The 22,290-nt window shown below is 40.1% G+C and overlaps 1 protein-coding gene across 4 annotated transcripts in view; it reads right to left on the minus strand.

Moving 5' to 3' along the window:
* STAC3 (SH3 and cysteine rich domain 3) overlaps positions 1-22,290 on the minus strand; it is a 159,579-nt gene that overhangs the window by 85,095 nt on the left and 52,194 nt on the right. The window contains exon 1 of one of the 4 annotated variants that reach the window (XM_075337067.1): positions 18,282-18,305. The exons of the other annotated variants lie outside the window; for them this stretch is intronic. Within the exon in view, the coding sequence (XP_075193182.1) occupies positions 18,282-18,290 (9 nt within the window). The 5' untranslated portion in view covers positions 18,291-18,305. Of the gene's footprint in view, positions 1-18,281; positions 18,306-22,290 lie in introns of those variants that run through there. 4 annotated transcript variants of the gene reach the window in all.

The following is a 22,290-nucleotide window of genomic DNA, read 5'->3' on the forward strand; positions in this document are numbered from 1 at the left end:
TGCAGAATTTCTTTACTTTCCATACTAGAAATTATAAAATAATTGAAACTTTTGTTACCATTTAGTTGTGTATGGCTACTAAATCCAAAGCTATTGTACTCAATACTTGTTTACAATTGATATAAAGGTCAATTGTTCTTATTAAAGGGGTTGTCCAGTCTAAAGGCCCCGTCACACTAAGCAACATCGCTAGCAACATCGCTGCTAACGAACAACTTTTGTGACGTTGCTAGCGATGTTGCTGTGTGTGACATCCAGCAACAACCTGGCCCCTGCTGTGAGGTCGTTGGTTGTTGCTGAATGTCCTGGGCCATTTTTTAGTTGTTGTTGTCCCGCTGTGAAGCGCAGATCGCTGTGTGTGACAGCGAGACAGCAACAACTAAATGTGCAGGCAGCAGGAGCCGGCTTCTGCGGAGGCTGGTAACCACAGTAAACATCGGGTAACCAAGAAGCCCTGTCCTTGGTTACCCGATATTTACCTTTGTTACCAGCCTCCGCCGCTCTCACTGTCAGTGCCGGCTCCTGCTCTGTGCACATGTAGCTGCAGGACACATCGGGTTAATTAACCCGATGTGTGGTGTAGCTAGGAGAGCAGGGAGCCAGCGCTCAGTGTGCGCTGCTCCCTGCTCTCTGCACGTGTAGCTCCGTGCGCTGGTAACCAAGGTAAATATCGGGTTGGTTACCCGATATTTACCTTAGTTACCAAGCGCAGCATCTTCCACGCGGTGCTGGGGGCTGGTCACTGGTTGCTGGTGAGCTCACCAGCAACTCATGTAGCGACGCTCCAGCGATCCCTGCCAGGTCAGGTTGCTGGTGGGATCGCTGGAGCGTCGCAGTGTGACATCTCACCAGCAACCTCCTAGCAACTTACCAGCGATCCCTATCGTTGTTGGGATCGCTGGTAAGTTGCTTAGTGTGACTGGACCTTAAAACAACAAGGCTACGGTCACTCTATAGAGTGAGCAATGACATTTAGCACCATTCGATGACTGGAAGCTAGTGACTGCAAGGAAAATATAACTTAAATTTCTCCCTACAGCTGCTCTTCCAATTAGACTAGTGTAAATGTTTACAAAGTAGTTCCCTACAGTTTAATATTGGGTTTGTTTTCCTAACAGGGACCCACCTGGATGTAGAGGGAAAACTACACATCATATAATACAGGCTTGGCGTTTACACTTTTGAGACATTTATGGCACATTGTGGCAATATATACATATATATAGAGATAGAAATTCCCTTGTAATTCTGCACTAGTGGAGCACTGAATGCCATATATGACTAATAGACTAATACATTTCACATTGGCATTAATGGAAACTGAATGGTACTAAAAAAAAAACTATGGTTTGGGGGTATGGATGTGCTATTTTTTGTGAAAATGCCACTGTATGACTAATAAAGGATCTGTATATAGTAGGTGTATTGAAAAAAAAATACTATTTATATGGATGCTCAATGGCATTTATAGGGGTGCTATAAATAATATGTAAATAATAATTGCATCATTGAATATGTCCCCTTGTCCAGCAAAAAACAAGTTGACCTATAGCTCAATCACCGAAAAAATTTAAAAAAAGCTATAACTCTTGTAATTTTTTTTTGTTTCTAGAAAATTGTTTTTTTATGGTGTAAAAGTGACAAAACATTAAAAAAAATATAAATTTGGTATTGCTGTAATCGTCCTGACTCGAAGAATAAAGCTGTGCTACTTTCACGACATGGTGAACGGCATAAAAAAAAACAAAAAAAACAATTACTGAATTGCTGTTTCTTCTTGATTTTGCCTTACAAAAGTGGAATAGAAAGCTATTCAAAAAACATCTTGTGGTCCAAAATGGTTCCAATAAAAACTCCAACTTATCCTACAAAAAACAAGCCCTCACATGCTCTATCAGCAGAAAAATAAAAAAAACTATAGCCTTCAAATTACGATGATACAACAAACCTTTATTTTGTAAAAAAAACATTTTTAAATGTGATAGTAGCCCTACCTAAAAAAAATATAAATCTGGTATTGCTGTAATCGTACTGACCTGAGGAATAAAGCTGCCTCATCACTAATACCACAAAGTGAATGACATAAAGAATAAATTAATAAAGCCAGTTCTTCAACTTCTTTTGAATTATTCATTCTGCCCTCAAAGATGATGCAGAGGATTTACATTGGGGATTAAATGAAAATCTCTGAAAAATGTGATTCAAACAAAATTCCCAATGGAAAATTCACTGCAGTAAGGTAGAGGAAGTCACTCTTGTTCGGCCTGTGATCTGGGGTTGTCCATCTTTTAAGCGTAACTTTAGGCATGCAAAAAAGAACAGTTTTGTGCATTTTTGAAAAGAAGTACACTACTGAAGAGAGATCAAACAGAGTTCTGCATAACTCTGCTGCCTCATTCTAGTGAATGGATCCATCTAGGGTTTCACTTGAGTCAAGTACTTCGGAAATGTAGATGGAAACCCTATTGGAAGTGCTCCTCGTAGAGCACAGGATAAATGTGAACTGATCCAAAATGTTCTGTACCCCAAATTGCCACCAAATAGCATTTAACTCAATCCACAAAAAAACAAGTCCCAATTCATATCCATCATCTGTCACTGGATATATTATGGACTTCCACATTACTGGTAGAACAAAGCATCTGGAAAAGCATTATGGCTGCCCCCAAAAAACAAATCCAGCAAAACTTGAGTTTTGTTTCCTAAATCCAAATGCCCCCTCCCTTCTGAGCACCACAATGTGTTAACCCACAGTTAATGTCCACATGTTTGACATAGTTGAAGTGAGGAGAGCCCGCTTAATTTAAAGGGTGTGTTTACCTAGAAGCACAAGCTGGGCACAATGTACTAGGCACATCAAGGGCTTTTAATTCTGCACCATTCACTGTGTTTGACCTCATGGGTGTTCTCCAGAGACTAAATCATCACAACATTCATAGATAAACTCCCAGAGGGGTGTGATTTAAAAAATTTGGTCACTTGAGGGGGTTTCTGCTCTTCTGGCACTTAGGTGCTCTGTAAATATGTGGCACCCACGGGGCAGGGGTTCAATACTTGTCACCGGGCCTGGTGATGTTGGGTCTGGGGATGTCACGGGGTGGCCCTTGTGCCTGTCTTTGTGGCCCCAAGGTGTACAATAAAGGGGAGGGGGTGGTGATGATGGAGGTTTGATTTCGTGACGCCACCTGCGGTATGCGGCTAGGGAATTAGCCGCTGCTGCGGTCGCTGTGCTCCGGGGCGGATGGTAGTAGCAGCTGAGATGTTTCTGCTCCCCACAGGTGGAGCGGGCCCCAGGGAGAATGATGAGGTGAGTAATAATTGTGGGCATCGAGGCATGGGGCGGGTGCGCCGGGAATGACAGGCAGACACAGTCTCTGCGGGTTCCAGGTGTTTTACTCACAGTTATTTGAGCAACCTGGCTGCTGCTCTTGAAGCACTGGCCACAGCTGTGATGGATCCCAGACGATCCTGAGCAATTCGAGATCACCGCCGGTGTTCCTACTGAGAGTCCTTTCTGGTCGGGGTCCCTCCAATCCTGGTGTATGTGGAATTTGGAATAGGTCGCAGGTGGTTCCTGCACTCACCGCAGACCCTGGAATCCAGTGTAGCTGTAGAAAACCCGGGCTGAGCTGGATGCTCCAAACCATAGGTCCGATGGCGCTCCCAGAAGTGTGAGATGAAAGAAAGTGGACAGAGGTCCCCAAGTGCGTCTCACCCCAAGCTGTGCCTGGGGATAACTGACTATGTGTGAAGATGCTCTTTCCCTGTTCCCCAAGTGGTGCCCGCCCCCCAGGTGGTTGCCTCACTGACCGGAAAGTCCCATGCTTCATGGTGGCCACCCCCCTATCTACCCCAGGCCATCCCCCCAGTGGGAAGGCACCGGTTTGTGGTGTGTGAATCTGGGAATTACCAGCGATTAACCTCTCCTTACCTGGGATGAGTACTACATCTTAATGGAGATTAGTAAATAACGGCATAAACATCTGCATATTCAAATAGAGATATTATTATGTATTTATATATATATATACACCATATAGTATGCAGATAAGAACTCCCCCCCCCCCGATGAAGGTACACTCCGAAATGCGCATCAGGCGCATTACCTCCGCAGCGATATCTATCTAGGTAATGTCTATTTTCTACTGACCAACAGTGTTGTTGTATTTGTGCTATTTCTGTGGTAGTGTTTTCTTTATTCATGGTACATTGGTACCTTATATATTGCACTCTGGATGGCCTACCCCTTCAGGCTTGGTATATGGCGTGTGCCTTGGTTGGTACTTTGATCGCACTAATTCGGCTGAGCACTCATTAATTTCATTCTACTTTTTCAGTGGAGGTTTAATCCTTCTTATGACGGTTTCAGCCTCCACTGTTAAGTATTTGTGTATTCACTAAGTATGCTCGTGTGCGGCTGTGCTGATTTCTATCACCGACATGAACACATGTCATAGTACATTGTACGATACTTATTAAAGATTCCCTTGCTAAGAGGGGAGTGGTCTATCCATAATGTGCAATTTATGAGTAGATTTATAGTGGTACCATATGTGCCACCAAATAGCTGTCTCTGGATGTCATTTATTTTACATATTTGACCTTAATTTGGGACATCTTTGCACTGTTTGATTGCTTCAGTGGCTTCCCTACTTTAAGTATTCTGGTAGCCCTATATTGTGTCTTGGATATCCCATCCCTCTGTGCATTCACTACTTTGTTGAGGCATATATTGGCTTTATTGGTATCTTTTCAGTGAGGATCTGATATGTCTTTGACGGTTTCAGCCTCTACTGTTATGTATATGTATATTTATGAAAGATATGCTTCCTTGAAGGCGTGATAGGCCCCATTATTTATATGGGCATAGTCAACATCATATCAAATGGTATTGATGAAATATTCTTGATGATCAGAGGGGAATGGTCTTTCCATGATATGCAATGTATGGGTATTTTTACATTGATAGTAAATGTGCTACTGTACAATTGCTAGGACATCCTTAACATATACAGTGACCCATTCCTAGGGCCATTTTTTGCACTGTTCGTCTGGACTTTGTCTGTTACCTTGTAACTTGTCATAGCCAAACGTTTTGAGAATGCTACAAATATTAATTTTTTACAAAGTCTACTGCTTACGTTTTTCTAATGGCAATTTGCATATACTCCAGAATGTCATAAAGAGTGGTCAGCTTAACAGCAATTACTTGCAAAGTCAATATAATAACCCCCAAAACACATTTCAACAGCATTGCATTCCTGCCTTAAAAGGAGCAGCTCACATTGTTTTAGTGATTGTTCCATTAACACAGGTGTGGGTGTTGATGAGGACAGGGCTGGCGATCAATCAGTCATGATTAAGTAAGAATTACACCACTGGACACTTTAAAAGGAGGCTGGTGCTTGGTATCATTGTTTCTCTTCAGTTAACCATGGTTATCTCTAAAGAAACATGTGCAGCCATCATTGCTCTGCACAAAAATGGCCTAACAGGGAAGAGTATCGCAGCTACAAAGATTGCACCTCTGTCAACAATCTATCGCATCATCAAGAACTACAAGGAGAGAGCTTTCATTGTTGCCAAAAAGACTCCAGGGCGCCCAAGAAGGACCAGCAAACACCAGGACCGTATCTTAAAACTGTTTCAGCTGCGGGATCGGACTAGCAGCAGTGCCGAGCTAGCTCAGCAATGGCAGCAGGCTGGTGTGAGTGCTTCTGCATGCACTGTGAGGCGGAGACTCTTTGAGCAAGGCCTGGTTTCAAGGAGGGCAGCAAAGAAGCCACTTCTCTCCAGAAAAAACATCAGGGACCGACTAATACTCTGCAAAAGGTACAGGGAGTGGACTGCTGAGGACTGGGGTAAAGTTATTTTCTCAGATGAATCCTCTTTTTGATTGTTTGGGACATCTGGAAAACAGCTTATTAGGAGAAGAAGAGGTGAGCGCTACCACCAGTCTTGTCTCATGCCAACTGTTAAGCATCCTGAAACGATTCATGTGTGGGGTTGCTTCTCAGCCAAGGGAATCGGCTTACTCACAGTCTTGCCTAAAAACACAGCCATGAATAAAGAATGGTACCAGAATGTCCTCCAAGAGCAGTTTGGCGCCCAACAATGCCTTTTCCAGCATGATTGAGCACCTTGCCATAAAGGAAAGGTGATTACTAAATGGCTCATGGAACAAAACATAGAGATTTTGGGTCCATGGCCTGAAAACTCCACAGATCTTAATCCCATTGAGAACTTGTGGGCAATCATCAAGAGACGGGTGGACAAACAAATTCTGGCAAAATGCAAGTATTGCTTATGCAACAATGGACAGCTATCAGTCAGGATTTGGTCCAGAAGTTGATTGCGAGCATGCCAGGCAGAATTGCAGAGGTCCTGAAGAAGAAGGGTCAACACTGCAAATATTGACTTGCTGCATTAAATCATTCTGTCAATATAACCTTTTGGTACTCATAATATGATTGCAATTATATTTCTGTATGTGATGTAAACATCAGACAAACACAATTAAAAACTAGAGGGCAACAGATCATGTGAAAAAATAATTTTGGTGTCATTCTCAAAACTTTTGGCCATGACTGTATATCCAATATGTTTTTTACCCTTTGACTGCGGTGATGTAATCCGTTTTGCCATACCCTTCCTACCTCTCTGCACTAATTAATAAAAGTAATTATTGAACCATATGATCGCCTTCCTTTCTCTTGTGTGACATCTTAATGGAGATGCAGTACCCTGTGGCAAATGAAGCCTCAGGGGTGCCACAAATGGAGTCCGCAAACTTTTCTAGAAAACTTTGTGCTCCAAAAATCAAATGGTGGTCCTTCCCTGCTGAGCCCTGCCATGTTGTCAAACAGTATTGCACATGTGAAACATTGCCATGTTCAGGAGAAATTGCTTCACGCATTATGAGGCCTTCTATTTCCGTGGAAATATGGGGTTAAAATAACATTTTAGTGGTAAAAATGTAATTGTTTTTTTCACTGTTCAATAGTATAAAATTGTGTAAAACACCTGTGGTGTCAATCTGCTCACTGCACTCCTAACTGAATTCATTGAGGCATGCAGTTCATTAAATGAGGTCACTTGTGGAGGATTTCTCCTGTTCCGAGACTTCAGGGGCACTGCCAATGTGACATGGTACTCACAAACCATTCCAGCAAAATATACACACCAATATGGCGCTCGTTCCCTTCTGAGCTTTGAACTGTGTCTCAAAAGTAGTTTTTGACCACATATTGGTGAACTCAGGATAAATTGCACAACAAATTGTACCATCCATTTTCTCCTGTTGCCCTTGTGAAAATGAAATATTTGGGGTTAAAGCAACATTTTTGTGGTAAAAATGTATTTTTCATTTTCACGGCTCAACATTATAAAATTCTGTGAAGCACCTGTAAGTTCAAAGTGCTCAATAAACATAAGGGACTCTCTAAACACAACATGGCATCCACTAATGATTCCAGACAATTTTGCGATTAAAAAGTCAAATGGAGCGCCTTCCCTTCTGAACAGTAGTTTTCCACCACATGTGGAGCATACCTGCACTCAGGAGAAATTGCACAATAAATTGTAGTGTGTAAGGATTTGGGGTTAAAGCAACATTTTAGTGGTAAAATATATTTTTTAATTTTCACGGCTTAACGTTATAAAATTCTGTGAAGCATTTGGGGGCTCGAGGTGCACAGCAAACATCTAGATAAATTCTTTTAGTGATTTAATTTCCAAAATGGGGTCTTAAGTGGCGGGGTTTTGACTGTTTAGGCACAACAGGGGCTCTCCAAATGAGAAATGGCGTTAGCTATCTATTCCAAATCATTTTACGTTCTAAAATTCAAATGGCGCTTCTTGCCTTCCTAGCCCTGCTGTGCACTAAAACACTAAATTTCCAACATGTATGAGTTATCAGCATACTTAGGAGAAATTGCACAACAAACTGCATGTTCTATTTTCTCCTGTTACCCTTGTGAAAATTAAAGATTTGGGGTTAATGCAACATTTTGTGTGTTAAAAATCATTTTATTTTTTATTTTCATGGTTCAACATTATGAAATTCTGTGAAGCACCTAGGGGTTCAAAGTGATCACCAAACATCTAGATAAATTCCTTGAGGGGTCTAGTTTAAAAAATGTGGACACTTTTAGGGGGATTACACTGTTTACTGTGGAGGGTAATCCAAGCAGCTATTGGCTGCTAACCCCAAGTGCTTGGTGTTACCAATCACATTGTATGATTTTGAAATAATTAGTTTGCATTTTATTGCATGAAATAAGTTTTTGATCACTTTTCAACCAGCAAGAATCTGGCTCTCACAAACCTGTTATTTTTTTTTTTTTAGAAGCCCTCCTACTCTGCACTCGTTACTTGTATTAACTGCACCTTTTTGAACTCCTTACCTGTATAAAAGACACCTGTTCCACACACTCAATCAATCACACTCCAACCTCTCCACCATGGGCAAGACAAAGGTGCTATCGAAGGAAACCAGGGACAAAATTATAGATCTGCACAAGGCTGGATTGGGGTACAGGACAATAGCCAAGCAGCTTGTTGAGAAGGCCACAACTGTTGGCACATTTTTAAAATAATGGAAGAAACACGAGATGACTGTCAAGCTTACTCGGTCTGAGGCTCCATGCACAATATCGCTTCGTGGGTTAAGGATGGTTCTGAGAAAGGTCAGGAATCAGCCTACAACTTGACAGGAAGACCTGGTTAATGACCTGAAGAGAGCTGGGACCACAGTCTCAAAGATTATTGTTAGTTACACACTACACCATCATGGATTAAAATCCTGCAGAGCAGGCAAGGTACTCCTGCTCATGCCAGCACATGTCTAGGGTCATTTGAAGTTCTCCACTAACAATCTGGATGATCCATAGGAGGCATGGGAGAAGATCATGTGGTAAGATGAAGACCAAAATAGAACTTTTTGGTATCAACTACACTCTCCTTGTTTGGAGGAAGAAGAATGATGAGCACAATCTCAAGATCACCCTCCCAACCATGAAGCATGGGTATGGAAACATCTTACTTTGGGGCTGATTGCCTGCAAAGAGGACAGGACAACTGCACTGTAATGAAGGCAGGATGGATGGGATCAAGTATTGCGATGTGAAGGCCTAGGCTATGAATCGTTTGTACGGGTATAATAATATTATAATATAATAAGATTAATCTGTATTTTGAATATTTTATGTATTGCTTTCTACGTATACCTGACTGAAATGTTGCAAGGATTGTATATGTAAACAAACTATGCTTAGGGCTAAGTAATGGGTTTCTAGTCTCATAAATAAGTAAACTGACATTCTTCAATAGAACAGGTTCTTTGGAAACCGGTTAGACTCATGAATAAGCAATATTCTTGAGTAGACTGTCATCTGTTCCCAGACATACCTGAATGACTTAAAGGAATGCTGTTTTACAGGACTGTCCAAAAAGCTGTATAAAATGTTATATTCTTGAATACACGGGCAGAAGTCCTCCACTTCTCCCAAACAGAGACACATTTCTCTGTGTGGTCATTTTCCTGATTCATATACATCTGCGCAGTTCTGATTTGAAATCCAACTCTGTGACCCTGAGAGAGACCCGAAGGTCTCCCCCAACAGTTTTGCGAACAAATCGTGATGCCCCCATAAGGAGCACCCCGATACCTGGACACCCCGATACTTTGGATGTCATGGACCAGGACCTCCCTCCGCTCCAACAGGCCTGATCAACCTACAACCCCGTTAAGTGTTACATACTGTGTATTCACTGCCGACAAGGTTGTTCTTGGAGAGGAGGGGCCTTGTGTCCTCATCGGAGTTAAAGGTAACTGGTAGTGACTCGGTGGTGGTGCCCGCTGGGGACCCAGTAGCTTGAATCCTACCCTGTGGTGTGGATTTCAATTGTCACAAGGGATCCGGAGGATGGATAGTAGGGGGTAAGATGGCAGCAGTTGGATATAGCTGGTTAGACTGACCTGATCCGTAGTTTCAGGATGCGGGGGGGGGGGGGGGGGTACCCGTGATCGAAGATAGGGATTGGGACAATAAATTGGTACAGCTGACCAAGTCCGGAGGGTGGGACATTCTTGTATGTGACATTTTTGTACGTCGTCCTCCTTTCACGGGACACCTTTGTTTTTACTTAGCTGAGGGAGCTAGAGTAAGGGTGGAGCGCCCCAGTGCCGGCCAGACTGTAGCGTGCACCATATAGTCTTGAATTAGTGTAATCCAACTGCCACCAAGACAGCAACAATGTTTAGGTGGAGAAAAAGAAAGTTGAGAAGTCGGAAGGTTCGCAGAATGTTATAGAATTAGTGACAGACAGAGAGGAAAAAAAAGTTGTGCGCCATGCCTTAGAGATTTTTAAGGTGTTAGGTATGCCTCAGAGTGGATGGCTACAGCTGTCACAATGGAATGCGGTGCTGAAGGGAAAGAAAGGAAAGTTGAAAGATAAAGGATTGTGGGAAGATGCACAGGTGTTTGGTAAAGTGTAGCGCAGATGTTGCAGTCAGAAGAATATGTTGAAATAGAAGAAGAAGGTGCAGGAGACAGGGGTGTATATTAACCCAGCTAATTCAAATTTACATCATGCGGGGGAAGTGGCCCGGCAAATGGTTTTACAAGGTAGTCAGACGATTCAGGAAGAATCAGAGGAATATATTGGACAACCTGGTGAGAATAGAGAGTTTACAAGTACAAAATTTGTTACTTTGAAACCCTGAAGTGTGGACCCCTTATTGTACAAATAAGTGAAAATTTTTAACAATTGGTGTTTTAAAAGTCCGGCAGCATTATATCTTACAATAGAATAGGGGCAGGTAAATACATATTTTTGTACCGTGTTAGCTAATCTAAACATCTTAGAAGACTTACCCCATTAATGTTGGAAGGCATTATATCCATTTGTAAAGCAATAAAATAAGAGAAAAAAAAAACAAAAAGAAAAAGGCTTGTTTGGTTTCCGTTTCAGAAATACAGGTTTTTCAAGTTTTACAGGGGAGATAGTCCTATCTTAAAAAAGAAATATATATATGAGACATTTCCCTACTTTCAGCAATTAATTGTAAATTATATTGGAAAAAGTAATCGACAATAGTGTTTTATTTTACGGATTCTATCTAAACAGAATAAATTGAATTGTAGACATGTTTAGATTTATTGGTAGATATTGGAGCATAGAGGTCAGGCTGTGTACAATTAGTTAATTATAATCTTTATTAATAATCTAATATACTAATAATTATAATTTGGTTTACGGTGTGTGGATGATTTATGGCATTCTGTGTTTGATATATAATGTATTGAATCATCTGTTTTCGTTTTATAGAAAGATTGTAATGCAGATTTCTGTGGTTCAAGCAAAGGTTGAAAAGTCATTGAAATAGTTTTCCATTATAAGACTACACATAACATATTTATGGTGTTCCCAGTTAGGTACAATCTATACAATGTGACTTTTATTCCTAAATGTAGAACTCTGGTGCCACACACACACACACACACACACACACACACACACACTTTTTGAATCTAATTCTGCTTTGGATAATGGATTCAAAAAGGGGGGAAAGATGATGTGGAAAGTCACACCTATTTTTAAGTTTTAAATTTGTTCATCAATTGAGTTTTTCTATTAAGTTGTCTTCATATTTTTATCTGTAAGGAGGATACAGCAGATTTACATATATCTCATGATTGCTCTGCTGTAACAAGAATTGTCAGGTTTAGAACATGTCTCAGATGAGCCCATTGTTAATGCAGATTTTAAGGGTTTTTTTCGTAGATGGATCCAGATACCAAGATGTTGGTTGATTCTACACTAGATATGCTGAGGTTACACAACATGAGGTAATAAAAATCGAACCACTCGCTCCTCTCCCATCAAAATAGGAGAATGAGATGAGAATTTTCAATTGCTGTGGTTCGTAGAGCGGAAAGGGGTAAGATAGTCAATTTGGATATAGGTAGCAGATCTTTTCTAGTGTAACGTGATAAACCTATAAAGACCGAAGAGTTTGTAGGAGTCCAGACGGAGGCTCTCCTGTTATCAAAAGAGTCGGTGACTGATGGAGCCAGAGGAGATGCTCGCACAGGTGCAGACAACAAAGAAGCAGTGAGCGGGCCTAGAGTTGAGTCCTTTACCAATGCAGACCAGTACCATACCTCGGTGGCACCTGTCACCTCCGTGATATTTGTCACTCCTGTTCTTAAATCCTTACAGGAACAAGCGATTCAGCAAGGAATGGAGTGTGAGACGCAGGGAGCCAGCTGAGTGAGGAAGGTCTGTGGATAAAGGGTGGTAAGCTTTCTCTGCCATGAGTGCTCTACTGAATAATGGCCCAGGTAACCAATGAACACGTGACAAAGACCGTTATAAGTGTGGTGTTGGACAAGATATGGATGGCCCTACTGCTCAGTACTCAGGTGGCCAAACACATCCAGTCTTGTAAGACCTGTGCTTAATACAAGGTACAGAAACTAAAAAGACCTTGTAGAAACACTCTCCTCATCCGCTCTACTGCTCCGGTAATTGCAGATTAGTCATATACATCTACCATGAGTAGGTTTATGTGAGTTTGTCCGTGTTGTGTAACTTTCTTTCCAGGTTTGGTCAGAGGCATTCCAATGAAAAAAAGCAACGTTATTGCTGAAAAGCACATGATGGAGGTGGTATGTAAAAAATGGGTTTACAGAAGTAAAAAAAGTGTATATTTTATAGAAAGGTGGGAACTGGCAAGTTGTGAACCAAATGTATGTTTTGTTTTCTTTTCGTAATAAACAGGTCTATTTGTAAGATATTTTTTAGTTTATCACAGGCACAATTACACAGGTACAATTTTATATGATTGACTAAATAGTGTGATAAACAGGTGTATTCTCCAATTCCAGATTTTAAATCAGAGCTGGTAGCATATGGTCTTCAGTCAGGGGACTGATTGATCCTAAAAGGACAAGCGAGAAAGAGCCATGAGTCAAGACTAGATGAGCTGATCCAGCTTCTCCCAACCATATAAATTTCGATGAAGCTCGAAGGCAGGACAACATGGATTCACACCTCGCATTACAGAAGGGTCGACCCACCAGAGCTGCACTGAGCGTCTTGCTTGTATTTATCCTTTTTAAAAGACCTGTACAGTCTCAGGCCACCATTACCAAAACAGATAGAAGAGAGGACTTAGAGAACCTTGAGACATGGGAAAGTCCAACTACAAAGGGTGAGGACTCGTCTAGGAGTCCTTAGTCTCAAACCGGTGAAGAAAACCCTTTCCCCTCTCCTCCCATGCCTCAACGTTCAGTAAGGCAGGTTTTCCCAACAGATCTCTCTTCCTCTCTTCCTAAGGGAACACAGTACCCTTAGTATTCGGAAATGGCAGAAATAAGTCTTTAGTGGGGACTGGCACCGTAAGAATTGAGTAACCTGAAATACTTAATTCAGCCATTTCACAGACCCAAATATGTAGTTTAGTTAATATAGCCTAACATACATATTTATAAATGCTTTTGTTTTCTACTAACACATATAGAAATCTATTTGGTGATTTTCCTTAATACAAAACTGCAGCTGTAAACCCTCTAATCCCGGGAAATGTTTTGGGAGAGCCCATCCCACCAGGCTGATGTCTCCCCGGCCTAGTCTGCTGAGCACTGGCAGTAACACGCGAGTTAATGTCTCGCCTCAGAAACCAATGGACCTGAAACAACTGAAGCAGAGAGTGGCTGCCATTCCAACCATTATCTCAGAAGGCATCTCTGAGTCAGCACCTCAAACTGTTCACATGAAACCTCATCACGCTTTGGCTTTTTATCAGGAGCAAATCACCAAGGTTCACAAGTCGGCACTGGATGGACTAGCACCGATCAAGTATCTTCCTTCTCAGTTAACATCTAAAAAAAACACACAGACAATCTGTAGCAGATTTTTTTTTTTTTTTTTTTGGTTATGTGCTGACCTCAAGATAAAATCTAGATTCAACCTTCTTTGGTCAGGACAATGTGCCCTAATGAAAGTGTTAAGGCCAATCCTAATAGCCCCTGTAAATCATGGAGTTACCCTTGAACAGATAAAATAGGTATCCAAGGGTGGAGCCAGTGCCTCGTAGAGCAGTGTCAAATATTGACCTATTGGAAGACCCCCCATGTATATATTGATGTAATTGGAGTCCAAAGGGGGGTCCTAGATTAGTGTAATGCCAGAAATGAAGTAGCAGCAGGATTTAAGTCCTTACTTCCCATTATCACTGTAAATAAGAATGTTGCATGGATCAATTATCTCTATTATAATCAACAGGGATTTGTTAATTACTCCAGAAACGCCTTAACTGGGTTAGCTACTCAGTTGGGTCAGACTACTCTGCTGGCCGACCAGAACTGGATGGCTCTGGATATGTTATTAGCAGAAAAAGGAGGTGTTTGTGCAATGTTAGGAGAGGCCTGTTGTACTTATGTCCCAGATGAAACAGGCCCAAATGGTAAGGTCACCCAGGCCCTGAAACAATTAAATTCCCTATCTAAAGAATTTAAAGAAAATTCAGGGGTAACCAATCCTTGGGGTGACTGGTTTAGTTGGATGACTTCTCTGAAAGGGATACTAATTCAGATAGGGATTATAACCCTTCTAGTGTTGGTTTTTGCTATAATTATTGTTTACTGTATTTGGCCTTGCTGTAAGAAGATTTGTAATAAGGGAACACACCAGGCTATAGCCATGCCACCTTCCCTTCAGTGTTATATACAACAGTAGCCCCCTCCAAATCTGACACAATCGCTACCAAGCTCAACGACCCAAAGTCAAACTTAAGAGGTTGTTATAGAAGGGGGCCACGGGGCTTGGATCCCCTCTGTGGGCACTGAGGTGAAGATGTTAGGAAAGACCGTGATTAGCACGCACCTATATACCATAGCTGTGGGACACTGTAGTCTCTGGGTAGCCCTCACGGAGTAAGAAGACAGATAATCTTATTAAGGGGGGACTGTGAAGGCCTAGGCTATGAATGATTTGTCCTGTATAATAATATTATAATATAATAAGATTAATCTGTATTTTGAATGTTTTATGTATTGCTTTCTACGTATACCTGACTGAAATGTTGCAAAGATTGTATATGTAAACAAACGATGCTTAGGGCTAAGTAATGAGTTTGTAGTCTCATAAATAAGTAAACTGACATTCTTCAATAGAACAGGTTCTTTGGAAACCGGTAAGACTCATGAATAAGCAATATTCTTGAGTAGACTGTCGTCTGTTCCCAGACACACCTGAATGACTTAAAGGAATGCTGTTTTACAGGACTGTCCAAAAAGCTGTATAAAATGTTATATTCTTAAATACACGGGCAGAAGGCCTCCACTTCTCCCAATAGAGTCACGTTTCTCTGTGTGGTCATTTTCCTGATTCATATACATCTGCACAGTTCTGATTTGAAATCCAACTCCGTGACCCTGAGAGAGACCCGGAGGTCTCCCCCAACAGCGAGATTTGGGCCTCCTTCCCTCAGTAAGAGAATTGAACACGGGTTGTGGCTCGGTCTTCCAGCATGACAGTGACCCAAAACACACAGCCAGGTCAACTAAGGAGTGGCTAAGGAGAAGCATTTCAAGGTTCTGGAGTGACCTAGCCAGTCTCCAGACCCAATAGAAAATCTTTGGAGGGAGCTCAGAATCAATGTTACTCATTGACAGCTCCAAAACCTGAAAGATCTGGAGAAAATCTGTAGCAAATATTAAGTTCTGTTTTTCTATTGTATCAAATTCTTATTTCATGCAATAAAATGTAAATTAATTATTAAAAAAATGAATGTGATTTTCTGGATTTTTTTTATTCCATCACAGTAGTGTATCTACGATAAAAATTACAGACCTCTTCATTCTTTGTAGGTGGGAAAACTTGCAAAATCAGCAGTGTATCAAATACTTATTTTCCCCACTGTAAATACAATATTATTTAGTTTCTCTCTCTGAAAGCATTCAATCACTTTTTGATATAATCAAGGAAATCCAACACCTCCTGACATAAAACTATAGCTACACATAAATTGCATAAAGATGATCTACAACAATATTTCACAATCTACCATTCAAACATCAAATAGAAAAATATTTTAGACCTAATGAGGCTGGTGTACGTCATTTGAAAATCCATGTCAGAATGGTTGTGTAATCCATGAATTAATATTTTTTTTTGACCAGTTTACGAGTCCATCTATACCTGGACTAAAAAAAATAATTTTAATATGGGAAAGGTGACTAAAAAAAGTTCAGGTGTTATGAATTTGTAGCTTGACCTTAAAGAAGCCACTATAGTTTCAAAATAACTTTAACAAGTGCTCCCGATGGATATATACATCATATAGCTTTAAGAGGTTAATTAGTGGATCATTATAAATATACATCACAGTGATCACATGGATTTACAAATATACAAAACTAGGCTCCTGCTGCAAATGCTCACGTTGCAGATTTGGTGCAGACATTTTCTGCACCCACTGGCAGAAAAACGCAGGAAAAACTGCATGTGTTTTCCTAATGAAGTGGCAACGCACGAACAATTAACATTCTGAAGACTATTTTCTGCCCCAAATCTGCAAGGAAAAAAATAAGCAACATGCACACAGCATTTCAGAATCTCATTGACTTTACTGACATAAAGATAGACATGCAGATTTGGGCAACAATCTGCACCAAATCTGTATAAAAAATGAACGGTGCACACACAGTCTAATTCTGACAGTTTACCCTTTATATGCTGCTGTCATCATAATTATCCCCCCCACCCTCACTGCAGTGCAACTGTGCAGCACTGATGAATTGCTATACATTCCAAGAATTGCAAGTTCAATTCCCCTGGGGGACCAATAAATATTGCAAAAAAAAAAATTATATATTTACATAGGTTTTTTAATGCTTTAAACAAAAAAATGTGACGTACAAAGAAAAAAATGCTGTCTCAATAAAAGATGATTTAATCTGGCAAAAATAAATAATGAAAATTCTTGGAAGAATTGCTGATTTTTGTTCATCCAGCCTTACAAAAAATAAGTTAATAATAAAAAGTCCTATGTACCTAAAAATTGCAACACTGAAAGCTACAACTTGTCCTGCAAAAAAAGTAGGTTATGGCTATGTTCACACGTTGCATTTTTGCTGCTGCTGTAGGTTGTGCTGTATTTTTTGTTGCAATTTTTTGCTGCCTTTTTGGTGTGTTTGTGTATATATATATATATATATATATATATATATATATATATATATATATATATATGTATATATATATATATGCGTCAGTTGTCTAAAGTACAAAAATAAAGCAGTCAGGTGCATTAGATTTCCAGAATCTCACAACTTTTGATAGTACCAGCAAGAGCTGTGAGATGTCAGAGATCTCATGCACACGACTGTTTTGTTTTTTTTTTACTGTAGACAAATGACACATATATATACACATTATATATTATATATATATATATATATATATATATATATATATATATATATATATATACACACACACACACACACATTTTATATATATATATATATATATATATATACACATATATATATACACACATATATACACATATATATATACACACACATACATTTTTTATATATAGATATATATATATATATATATATATATATAACAACCTTTCATTTACATAAAAAAATAAATACAATGCAAAAATGCAATGGTCTCAGAATATGACAATTGAAAAAAAATGAGCATAAGTAGAAAGACAAAAAAAATATATAAATTTGGTTTTGTCATTATTGTATCGACCTACAGAATAAGTTAAAATCTTAACAGAAACACTACAATCATTAACAATATACTGAATCGTGAACTGTGTTTAAAAAGAAAAACACCCAGAATTTCTGTTTTTATTTTGTTACTTTACAGTACCTTCCCAAAAAGTGTAACAATTAGTGACTAAAATGACATATGGAACCCAATATGGCACCCCTACATCTTACTGTGCAAAGGAAGAGTTCCAAAAAGGCAAATAATAAACATGGTGAATATTTATGCAGGAAAAAGTAGGAAGAGTTGCAAAAAGATTGGGTCAGACTAAAAAAAATCAGTTTTTATAGTTATTGCAATTTAATTCATGGTCGATAGAAATTAATATAAGTATTTAGGTGCAGGACAGTTTTAGGAGTATGTTCACATGAAGCAGTAGAGGTTTCCAGCTCGTTACCCATTTCAGACATCATGGTTTCTAGCATAACCCACCCCCCAAAAAAACTTTAAATGTTAAAAAATTAAAAAATCATTACCTTTCGCATGACTACAACTTTGATAGTCTTCCTTGGTTTTACTTTGCGTAGTAATGGTGTGCACTGAACCCACCTATATACTCCACCAAAAACTGTGAGAAATGAAGAGGGCCGAGATACTGAGCAAGGTACGGAGTGGATTGTTCCAGTAACCGGGGAGGGCGGGAGAGGATATCCCGAGCATATTACACAATTGTTGACATTGTTCTAATTTAACCATCGGCATGACTATATATAAATCTCTGGAGTTTATGGCACTTAGGAGATCGCTTAATGCTTTTAGGCAGTAGAGAATTTGGCGTTGATCTCTACTGCAAATAACAAAAAGATGAGTGAAGAGCAATGTCTTTAAATGGTTTATCCATCTCCTTTTCTTTGCAGCTTATGCATGAAATCAATCTGCAAATCTAGAAAGTGAAAGTTAACTTCATAAATCCACTGTTTTGCTTATTTTGCAATCTGTATAAAAGTCCTAACTATGCATTTATTTCGTATCATCTTTACACCAGACACTACAGTAATCTGATGCTATGACAGCTAAATGTCTCACTGCATTAAAGACGCTCAGCTGAGCTAAAGGATGTGTCCGCTCAAACGTTTGTTGTCTGTTTCCAATGGCAACTAGTAAAACTGTCATTGCAGCTGTAGCGTACATCACAGGCTGTAACTGAGGAGACACACCGTGTAAAGAGGATCTGTCACCAGGTCTTCGCCACTCCAGCCGAGAGCATCGTGATGTAGGGGCAGAGACCCTTATTCCAGTTATTTGTCACTGGGCTGCTTGCTGCAGGTTTCATAAAAACCCTGTGTTATCTGCTGCAGATCTACCAGTTCTCTGAATGTTGAGCTCTGAGCCCAGCCCACATGTCTGATTAAGCATAGCTCAAATCTCTGTTCAAACCAAGCACAGGTTTTTGTTGCACCCTTGGCTTGGTTAAACAGTTAAATGCACCTTCCTACCAATTTGTTCTGCATGTATTCCTTTTCCCCTCCTCTTCTTTGATTAAAGTCAGAGGAGATTGAAGGGATAATATAAAGTAAGTTAGTGGGATGGTGCACTCAACTTTTTGGCTATGCCAAGGGTGCACTGAGTGCCTGTGATTAGAGAAGGGCGAACCTGCAGATGTTCGTGTTCGGCGGGTCCAAACAGACTTAAAAAAATAGTCTGGTTCGGAACGTAACTTGAAGCCAAACATCTGCCCAGACACCAATCCCTAAATACGTCTATGGGGACCCAAACATTGTGTTGCAAAACAGTGGTGGAAAGGGCTAGAGGGCTGCAAAGAAGGAGAATTATTTTTACTTCATCTCCCACGCGGCTGTCACACTGCTTCCGGGTCTGCTCTTTAACTCTCATACATATTCACTGCCTCCCCCACCCACCAGTCATAGCGTCTGTGATTGGTTGCAGTCAGACCGTGCTACCACCTTACGTGACAGCATCTGATTGGTTGGGATCCCATCCATTGCCTGCATCCTTAGAGTGGTGTAAAAATAAATAACTTAAAAAATGGTGTAGGGTCTCCCCAAATTGTGATACCAAGCACAGATAAAGGAGATGGTTACAGGCTGCAGACCCCAGCTGTGTGCTTATCTTGGCTGTGTATCAAAATAAGATAGACTCTATGCAGCTTTCTTTTAAATTATTTAAATAAATAATTTAAAAAACGGCGTGTGGTCCCTCTAATTTTGATACCCAGCCATGATAAAGCCGACAGCTAGGAACTGGTATTCTCAGGCTGGGGAGGCCCATGGTGTTTGGGCCCTCCCAACTAAAAACATCAGCCCAAAGGCACCCAGAATTGTCGCATCCATTAGATGTGACAATTCCAGCTCTTTACTCGACTCATCCCAATTGCCTTGGTGCGGTGGCAATCGGAGTAATATAAGGGGTTAATGACACCTCACAGCTGTCACTAAGCCCTAGATTAGTAATGGGTAAAGGTCTGTAAGACACCCCCCCCATTACTAATCCTGTAAGTGAAAAGAAATAAAACACAAACACCAAAAAAATCCTTTATTTGAAATAAAATATGTAAAAAAAAGAACCCCATTAGTTTCTGAAATGTATTAACCCCCAAACAACGAGCTCTGACGTAGTCCACAGGAGGTCTCACAACGATCCTGGCTCTGCAACATACTGAAGTCACAGTGTGCGGGCACATTAGAGAACATCACTGCCCGCTGCAGCTTCAATTAGACACTGACTGAGCCACAGCTGTGAGCAGTGACTGAGTTGGAGGTTCCCATGGTACCTCAAGTGAATTCATTCAAAACCACATTTTGTTTGCTAAGAAATGTAGATTTGGTGGTGAAATTTATACACCAAATTCTTGCACCAATATTGTATCACCTGGCAAAAAAACCACATCAAAACTGCATTGTGTTTTGATGCGTTTTTTGACAGAAAATGCAGATTTGGTGCAAGAATTTATTGAGTAAATTTCAGCACCGAATCTGCATCTCTTGGCAAAAAATTGCAACAAAACCACATCTTGTTTTCATGTAATTTTTTTGCCAGGAGATGCAGTATTGGTGCAGGAATCTGGTGTATAAATTCCAGCACCAAATCTGCATCTGTTGTCACAAAAAAATGTTTTCTGCCAAAAGATGTAGGTTTCATTAAACTCAATGAGTTCCCCTGAGGTGAGGTCACTGAGTTCAATGAGGTGAGTTTACCTGTAGTCACAGGTGGTGTACTGTGGGAACCTAATACCACTCTGTAAATTGAAAAAACAGATTGGTATTAGGAGATTCGCGCTCGCCAGTAAGAAGGTCCTGACTCTGGTAAAAGAAAAATATCTTTATTCTTCCAGTCACCAAACTACGCGTTTCAGGAATATGCGCTTACCCATACCACTTACCACTTTTTTCTTTTCTTTTCTTTTTTTTCTCTTGAATTCCTATATTTTATATGCAATTTAAATTAATCTAGTATTTGAATATTTTTACAACTCTGATATTATATAAATCAGGAGGTGGCAGTGTGGTCTAATACCGATGTTATCTGGTGCTGTATAACATAAGGTGGTGTGTTCGATCCCATTGAAGGAAAAAAAAAATGAAAGAATTTTTATTGATATCCTTATTTAATTAATCAAATGATATGTATATTGATGTTATATGATGTCTAATGTGTGAATTTTTTATTCTATGGAGTATATTATGCTATGTGCTTTTCAAATGTACCGCCCACTTTATGGGTGGGACTTTTGATTTTATAGAAGTGTGTGGTGGTTCTTTTTTTTTATGGTCATTTAAACACCTGATGAAGGGGTAAGTGCATATTCCCAAAACGCATAGTGTGGTGACTGGAAAAATGAAGATATTATTGTTTTACCGGAGTCTGGACCTTCTTACTGGCGAGCGCGGATCTCATAATACCACTCTTATTTCTTTGGACTGGATCCTTGTCAGCGGCCGCAGCTGATAGCCTTATGCTTGTCTGTTGGTTGTGTTTCACACAACCACAGGAGTGAGTATCTGATGATTCTTTACCCACTGTGTGATTTATGATAAGATCCTATGTGCGCTTTTTCTTTTTAATAGACTCAGGTAAATTGAGTGTCATCACCGCTCACAACCGCATTCAGTCAGTGTCTGAGTGCAGCTGCAGCTGGCAGTCAGGTTTTCTAATGTGCCTGCACACTGCAACTTCAGTATGTAGCAGAGCCAGGATCATTGTGGGACCTCGTGTGGATTAAGTCAGACCTGGGTGTTTGGGGAGGCTAAGAAATTAGATAAAAGAGAGTGGTTTTTTTGCATTTTATTTCAAATAAAGGATTTTTTTTTAGTGTGTGTTTAATTTTTTTACTTACAGGATTAGTAATGGAGTGGTCTCATAGACCCCTACCCAGTACTAATATAGGGCTTACTGGAAGCTGTGAGCCATCATTTTCCCCTTATTACCAGATTCCTACAGCACCAGGGCAACCAAGACGAGCCTGGTAAAGCACCGGAATTGTCACATCTAATGGAGGCGACAATTCTGGATGGCTGCAGGCTGCTA

The sequence above is a fragment of the Anomaloglossus baeobatrachus genome, chromosome 2, assembly GCF_048569485.1.
Source record: "Anomaloglossus baeobatrachus isolate aAnoBae1 chromosome 2, aAnoBae1.hap1, whole genome shotgun sequence".
NCBI lineage: Eukaryota > Metazoa > Chordata > Amphibia > Anura > Aromobatidae > Anomaloglossus > Anomaloglossus baeobatrachus.